Here is an 8,590-nt window from a genome sequence, read left to right on the forward strand (position 1 = left end):
TATCGTGTGACCACTGACCACAATCCAGCAGACCATGCCACTACACCTATTCCAGCAGGTCTTTTGGAACGCACCACTTGGTTTTGTGGTCCTGCTTTCCTCAAGCAAGTTGAAAATGGAGAATCCACAGTGGAGACACTAAGGAAGTTTGAGCTTGTGGATCCTGAGACAGATGGAGAGATACGGCCACCTTTTCACATACAGGTCACCTTTTCAATCAAGGCTGAGGCAAAATGTCTCAGCACTCATCGCTTTGAGCGTTTTTCAGTTTGGAGGTCAATAATTCGAGGCATATCAAGGCTCATACACCTCGCCAGGGTCTACTCCAAACTTTCCAAACCGAACGTTCAAGATTTACAATCACAAACAAAAGTCATGGTCATCAGGTGTGTTCAGAGAGAAGTCTTCAAGGAGGACATCGCCAGACTAGAAAAACAACAGAAGGTCTCCAAGAACAGCCTGTTACACAAGTTGAACCCCGTACTTGACGCGGAAGGTCTCCTACGTGTAGGAGCCCGTCTGTCTGCAGCGGACATGCCAGAAGATGAGAAACATCCGTACATCCTCGCAAAGGAACATCACATATCGACCCTACTGGTACGTCATTATCATGAAGGAGTTGCTCACCAGAGTGGTCACCTCAAGGAAGGGGCCCTTCGTTCTGCAGGAGTATGGATCGTCGGAGGTAAGAAGCTGGTCTCCAATTGTGATAAATGATTGTGTTATCTGTCGTAAGCTGAGACGAAAGACAGAAAACCCCCCGAAGTGGGGTTAGACGTCTTTGGACCATAGAGGGTTACTATGCGCCACACAAGGGGAGGAAGTGCTGACAGCAAGAGGTGGGCTGTGCTGTTTACCTGTCTTGGGACCAGAGCTGTTCATATTGAAATAATAGAGAGCATGTCTACATCAAGCTTTATTAACACCTTGAGAAGACTTTTGCTGTCCGAGGTCCTGCTAAGCTACTCAGGTCTGACCGTTGGGACTAACTTTATTGGCGCTTGCAAGAAACTGAAGATCCAGACAGATGACCCTGAGATAAAAAAAAAAACAACAACTATCTCTTAGGTGAGGGATGCACCTGGACCTTTAACCCTCCTCATTCATCACACATGGGTGGATGCTGGGAGAGACTGATTAGGGTCGCACGACGAATCTTGGACGGAATGTTGTTACAAGCAGGGCCTACTCGTCTGACCCATGAGGTTCTTACTACACTGATGGCGGAAGTAATGGCGATTATGAACACCCGGCCATTGGTTCCTGTGTCATATGACCCAGTCACCCACTATCCTAACACCAGCTAAGCTCTTAACTGGGAATACCGAACCAATATCAGCTCCACATAGGGAATTTGATCTTTCAAACCTCTATAGACAACAGTGGAAGCATTTTCAGTGTCTCACCGACACATTCTGGAATCGCTGGAGACAAGAGTACCTGGTGACACTTCAGCCCCGCAGAAAATGGACTGAAGAGAAACGCAACATCCAAGTGGTAGATGGTGTGCTGCTTAAGGATAGCCAGATCAAGCGGAATGAATGGCCCACTGGACTGGTCATGAATACCATCTCAAGCTGGGACAATAAAGTCAGAAAGGCAGAAGTGAAAGTTGTGAAGCAAGGAACCGTCAGGACTTATTTAAAGGCCAGTTTCGGAATTCACCCTTCTTCTCCCGAATAAATCCTGAAGAAATTGACTTTCTTTGAGTAACGTAGTGGTAATGTTTATATCAGTCGGGGAGTGTGCTAGAACTATACTTTGTTTCTCACAAACAGTTTGATCGTTCTGTGTCATATTATGGTTGGATGGGGATGTTGTTTTTTGTCTTTTACTGCTACCTTGTGGTCATTTACGTTATATGCCCAAGAGGCTCAGCCTTCGATCAGTTGAAGATCGCCGTACTACAGTTAAACACCTCGTTCGTGGCAAAGTTGAGAAATTATATGTCTTTTTACAGAGAGAGATAAAGGAAAATGAGTATTGGTTCTAATTAGCTGTACAAGCCAGGAAAACAAGTAAAGAACTTAAACGTCCATGCTTCAAGCTTTCATTGGACCAACTCAACTCCTGTTTGACAGCGACATCAAACGAGGACAGAATAGTGTGAATACGTTATGTACCGGACATGTGAGTTATTATTATTTGTTTTTTTTAATTTAAACCATGGTGTCCACGTTGTCATCACTGGCTGCTGTGTAGATTTTTGCGGAAAAATGCAGTTACTTGTGTTTCATTTTACGAGGATGTTCCAGATGGCCTGTGTAGCTGCTGTTAGAAGCAACATATTTATTTTCTTCATTTTTTTCTCATAGTTCTAATTTTGTTAAAAGAAAAGGAAGTAAGGAGATAATTTCATGTTGTATTTTTATTTTTGTGTTGTTATTTCTTGGTTTACAACTTTAGCGAAGAGAGGGAACTTATTTTGTTGCACACATACACAAGTGTTAAGGGTCACAGCTGATTGACAGGATTGAGAGGCATTGTATTAGTGCATTTGAAATGTAAATAGCCTGTTGAAGAAGACAAGTGTTTCTAAGAAAACTTTATTCCCTTCAAGTGGAAGTGGCCAATGAGGTGAATAATGTGCTCCTGTATTTATTGTGTCAGATGAAGCTTTGTGTGTGATCATTACGTTTGTGTTTTCTTTGTAGTTCTGACGGCATTGTTAGGTTTGTTTACATGTGAATGCATGTAAAACCACATTAAATGCCGGTAAAACACAACGAACGAAGTTTAGCCTTGATTTGAAACCTGGATTGCTCGATAGTCATCAGTATCACTATGTAATGCAAAAATTTGACTTTTGATTCTTGTTTACTTTATGTGTTGTTTCGTCGTGGATTTTTTGAGGGGACAGAAGGTGCCAGAATGTCTGCTATTTCCGACCATTTAAAACACAGCACCGTCCGAACTAAGTAAAAGGGGTACGTTCCGTTCACGTCAAAGACATAAAAGACATTTTAATAAAATCGTAGTTGGACTTCTTCAAAACACAACCTTACGCTTCCCCCTTCGAGCACATTCTCTAACTAGTTTTAGCAACAAATACGCACTTCATTTGGAATACACAAATACAAACTCTCAATTTGTCCTCAGTCCCTGAAGGCAACACTCCGCCTTCATCAAGAGGCGTGTTTGGCCTGGCAAGGGCACACAAGACTGGATGACACTTGTGTAAGTTGACTCTAATTAACCTTATAATCTTATATCTGGGTTAACCGAACAATTGAATAATTCACAACATGTAATGCTGAGGTATCATTACATTATTTTGTCAGTTAACGGGAATGTGACTTGGACGTTTGTGTCAAGGACTAGCAAGCTGATAGCGAGCATAGCATTTGACAGTCCAGTAGCCAGCTTGTGCTAGCCAACCGGCATATGCAAAGTAATGTCAATCTTGTGAAAAAATGCCGGAGAATACCTTGTTTGGGAGAAATGTACAGAAAACACTATTGGCGCACGGGGTGATTGAAGATTCGGGAAGTGTAATGTGCAGTTGTTGTTCACAATCTACGAAGTATGAACAGTTGATGCAGCAATACGATGATGACACGTTCTGATTTGGGCGACAGATTTACATATAATGTTTCACTTGTCATTGACATTTGTATAGTTAACTATTACATTGTTTTCTTCCGACATAATGCAGTTCGTCTCAATCGTGTCATGAGCATACAAAATGCAGTTCGTCTCATAACCGTGTCATGAGCATACAAATACTATTAACAGCTCATGTCAATCTTATCAGTTGACGTGATCATATCACATAATTGACAATTTTACAATGTGTTATTGTAATGTGATGAGAACAGTATTTTACCGTCGCTAATTTAATTAGATCGGAACTTGGAGCAACATTTGCCATTAATGTCATTTAAAAGCTTCCAACGTAATCACCCAGAAGCTTGTCTGACATGCTAAAAAAAATTCCCATATTGGGACTTTTTTTTCCCAGTTCCTTTTCTCATACTTGAAGAGATCATCCATGTGAAACAGCAGTAGTTTTTTCTTGGTCGGTCAATTCAATTTTCTTATTATAATCTTGTGGTCTTCTGCAGGTCATGTGCTAGTAGTCTTTGAAATGCCAGTGCACTCAAATAGGCAAATGTTGCAAAAAAAGACACTTTTATGAAGGATTTTCTTCATTTATAGCTTGTCTTGTAATATACAAAATATATGTGCAGTGTAAAATGTATGTTTTGTATTAAGATATCTTATTGCAATTCCATATTAGGCTATCCTCATTGAATGTTTTTCATTATAAAAGGCTTACTGTAAATAGGTAAAACAATACCCAACGATGAACATAATTAATGAATTGGATGGCCATTCATCTGTAATGGTAATTCTATCATTAGCATCATCTTCATATTGATGAATAGAATTAATTAATATTTATAATATTAATCAGTACAGAAAAAGTAGCTTTATGCTTTGAAAGGTTTGGTGGCCCTAAGATGGAGTATAACGTATACTGTGTCATCTCAGTTGTGCTTGTCTCACATGTAATGTATAGGGTTTTTTTTCTTTTTTTCCACCAATTCCTTACTAAACTGTCTCGATCTCTTAAGTTTCTTGTTGGCTTAGAACCACAGATGTAGTTTGGATCTAAAAAACACTGTGCCATTCTGATGGATCATCCGTGTAACTTTACAGCTTTGCCGTGAGTGATGGTGACATACTGACTGGAGTTGCTTCGGCCTCTGTGGTGAATGGCTGTAAGCAGAGGGGGTGTTGCCTTCTGGCTGGGTTGTGCCCGCATCCATGGCAGAAGGCAGCCCATCACGAAGCACATCAGGAGTCTCAGTAAGGTAATTACCTCGCTTCTTAGTTAGCTAGCTAACTTTTGTCACTCTGCCACTGTTCCTGAGAAACAAAATTAATTACAATAGTAATCTTTTGTACAGAATAGTGTAGGGCTGCACAAAAAATCGAATTTTAATCGCGATCACGATATTGGTTGATTAAGCTGATCCCCGGCGATATTAAAATTTAAAAAGCCGGCTGTCAAATAAAGCACTTTCAGTCATCCTACCACCAAGGGGCAAACGCAAGAGTAAGACTTCATTAAGCTTAAAAAATAGAAAGCGAGCAAATCCTGCAGCATCGGCTAGAAGGGCAGTAGCATTTGCAGCAGTCTCAACTGAAAGCCTACCAAATGAGCTGAGCAACACAATATTTTGCAGCAAGAGAGTGGGACGTGATGACGATGCTGAAATTGGCTTCACTGGCGCGCTTTCAGCTTTCGATTCTACCTTAATAGCCTTTTTCATATTCACCTTGAGTAATTCTGGTACTTGTAGCAGCTTTGCATCAGCACCGAGTGAAATGGCGTTGTTTCTCAACCTGATTCCTAATATAGTGATCCCTCGCTACTTCGCGCCTCACCTCCTACTGCATGCCTAAACAATATCTTGCACTAGAATTTTGCACTACATAATATTCTGCATTACTTTATTAGCACCATTGAATGAGAATTTCATTGTGTGGTACAACTAAACATGACAATAAATCTGTTGAATCTTGAATCTATCTTGAATCAGTGCATTGCCGATTTTTTGCAGTCAGACGAGGTAACTATAAATGCACTTGCCATGGACGTCAAACTACTGCAATGCACACATTTACTTGAATCTTAAAGTATTAAACCTTATACAGTAACTGAACAGTTACTATCTTCTATCATTTGAAGTCTCGTAGCAATTGTGGTCATAGTAGCGGCACCGGGAAGTCTAATTAAAGTGAAACCTGTAGATAAGCAAACATGATAACAATGAGATTTTACACTTGAAATACAATTTATTATAAAAGAAATCTAGGTAAGAGATTTCCAATGATCTGGTGGACGTCTTTGCTCTTTTCCCTTGTGTCTATCCAACTGCGTGTTACTTACATGAGTGACACAGGCAGTCCCTCTCTGTGTAACAAGCATGAGTTGGGACGATGGTAGAGCCGGGAGCCAATCACGTGTCTTATAGAAGTGCCAATCTCGCTCTTAAAATCAAGTTTGAGTGTCCTGCAAGACACACGATTGGCTCACGGCGCGACTATCAACTGTGTAAGTTTTAATAATTTAAGTATCTACGCAGTTTTTCACTTATCGCAGGGGTTTCCGGTCCCCATTAACTGGGAGGGATCACTGTATATCCCTTGCTAGCTCTCAAATATGACCCTCTTTGTAAAATCCAATTGGCAAAAATTGGAGTAAATCACATTTGAAATGACCAAAAATGACATTTTGACTGCTAAGTCCAAACTCACTTTGATTGATTCTGGGAGTTTTGTATTGTCTTTTTTTGTTTGTTTTTTTTTCTTCTTGCAAAAAACTTAAGGCCAGTATAGGTGTCATTACAGGCCTGTAGTAGTATGTGCTTCGTTCTAAGTAGGCTTCATTTTCTTCATCGGTTTGCGCTCAGCAAGTAAGTTAGCTGTGTTGCCCTGTGTGCCAAGGTTTTACCATGTCTTGCGTGAATTTTAATTATTTACTTTATTTTAGTTCGTTATTATTATTTTTAAGCATCAAGCCTTGTTTATATACTGCTTGTTTAAAAAAGTTTAAATAAAGAGACATGGTTGACCAAACATGATCAATAATCATGATTTCAAAATTGACCAAAATAATCGTGATTATTATTTTGGACATAATCGTGCAGCCACAGTATAGTGTGTAAGTCTTGTATGTACAGTGTTTACTGTATTAGACAGACATGACATTCTAAACTCTTCATTTTACCACAATTTATCATTGTGGCTGCATTTTTCAGTGTTGTAGTACAGAACTGTATTAAGAGTTGTGTAATATTTTGTTTACATCAAGTACTTCCACAACAGAATTATATTAGAAACAACACTCAGCATGTTGTGCAGTTATACACCACTCACTATAGTGTAGGTCAGGGGTCTCGAACTCCGGTTCCTCGAGAGCCATCCTGCCTATTTTCGATGTCTCCCTTGCCGTTCACACCTGGTTCAAATAATCAGTTCACCAGGAAGCCCTGTGGAAACCTGATAACAATCCTGATCATTCCAATCAGGTGTGTTGAATGTGAGGCACATCAAAAACAGGCAGGTATTGGCCCTCAAGGAACCGGAGTTGCCTACCCCTGGCGTAGATGTAGCCTTTACCTAAGGGAGATATTATCAGATGGTCATTTGGTGATTTGACCCTCAGCTGCAACACGTCTCCAAAGGTGGGTTGGTAAGTGGTCATAAGTGATAGTATAAGAAATTGCACACGCAGTTTTGCCCAACGATTCATCTATTCCACCATTACTCAACACCCGCTTATAAACCGACCTCAATGTCTCGCATGTACTTGCAACAACACATAACACGTAGGATAACAATCTCCCCATTCTTTAAAACAAAAACGAAACAAAAAAATAAATAATTGAGCAACAACATTGAACATCACAATAACAGAACAGCAAATTTGACAATCACTAATAACACCCACAAACAATTGCACTTGAATGTGCGCATACGCACTCATATCTTGGCTCTCAGAAACATGGGTGTTGAAGTGCCTTTTGTAGTGAAACAATCAGCTAGTTGTAACTTTGCATCCGACAAACGCACCTCTTTGATTTTATTTGTTTGCAGAAGCTCTTTAATACTGCTGATTTCTAACCTGAGTCTCTTTTCTGTGTTTTGCTTTGTGGATTTTAGAGCATCAAACAGGGAATGATTGTCTGTGACACAGATGAAAGGAAAGAGTATTGAGGTCAGGGTTTCCAGTGGTAATCTCAGAATAGAGTGTTGCCAACACATTGCCTTGTCAATCCCATCTGACATTGCAAGCATTTCTCCTGCCAGTGTGCTCCTTACTACACGCCTGATGTTTTTTTAACTGCCAAAACAGTGTAGAGAATCTTCCGTTTTTTCCAATGAGAGCAATTAATGCACCTCCTTGTGTGCCTTCGTCTGGAAGATTACCCAGCGAAACATCACTGAATACTGTACAGCCAAACTCAATTTATCACTGTTGTCTAACACTGTAACTTAGTGTGACCTTTTCTGAATCAAATTGTCAAATCTTACTTGTATAGGCCTGAATCACTGACGTCTCAAAGGGCTCTACAGGTGAAAAGAAGTCATACAGACTTTTTTCATAAAAAAAAAAATACACAACAGCTTCTCCTAATCAAAGCTCCCAGAAGGGGAAGGAAAAACTCAAATACCCCAATTTGAAGAAAATCAGAAACCTTCAGAAGGGACCACAGGTGGGAGGAAAACCCTTCTAGGCTCAACAGGTTGAAGTGGATGCTGAGTGTACAAAATACAGATAAACAGATTATGTCATATTAGGCAGGAAATGTCCAGTGCAAAGATTTCTCGCCACCAGGCAGGACCCTCCCCACAGTCTGGCCAAGTGGGTCCATCCTAACAAAAACGCAGCTGAGGAGGCAGTCCATCTCATAACCCATGATGGCTGTCTGGGCTGGATGGCGGCATTCATGTCATCTCTCACCATCCAGCCCCCTCTCCAAGCCGGGAGAAGGGGACAGGGAGAAGAAGAAAGCCGCAATCAGACAGACCCATTAACTAAATGCTTGCGTGTATTAATGTGTTTTTAGTCAGGATT

At 40.5% G+C, this 8,590-nt stretch overlaps 1 protein-coding gene across 6 annotated transcripts in view; it reads left to right on the plus strand.

Annotated features, from left to right (window-relative positions):
- Nucleotides 1-1,890: 1,890 nt before the first annotated feature.
- The window catches only part of c21h6orf136 (chromosome 21 C6orf136 homolog), a 27,887-nt gene continuing 21,187 nt past the window's right edge, over nucleotides 1,891-8,590 (plus strand). For 2 of the 6 annotated variants that reach the window (XR_015864001.1, XR_015864002.1), the window contains exons 1-2: nucleotides 2,989-3,177; nucleotides 4,663-4,817. Coding sequence is in view for 4 of the 6 variants with exons in the window: in XM_088405056.1 (XP_088261182.1) it covers nucleotides 4,719-4,817 (99 nt within the window). In the remaining 2 variants the exon portion in view is untranslated. Of the gene's footprint in view, nucleotides 2,131-2,715; nucleotides 2,928-2,988; nucleotides 3,178-4,662; nucleotides 4,818-8,590 lie in introns of those variants that run through there. The other 4 variants (XM_088405056.1, XM_088405055.1, XM_088405057.1 and 1 more) reach the window with 4 other exon arrangements.

Source organism: Hippichthys cyanospilos, chromosome 21, assembly GCF_059441005.1.
Source record: "Hippichthys cyanospilos isolate Australia breed blue-spotted pipefish chromosome 21, RoL_Hcya_1.0, whole genome shotgun sequence".
Lineage (NCBI taxonomy): Eukaryota > Metazoa > Chordata > Actinopteri > Syngnathiformes > Syngnathidae > Hippichthys > Hippichthys cyanospilos.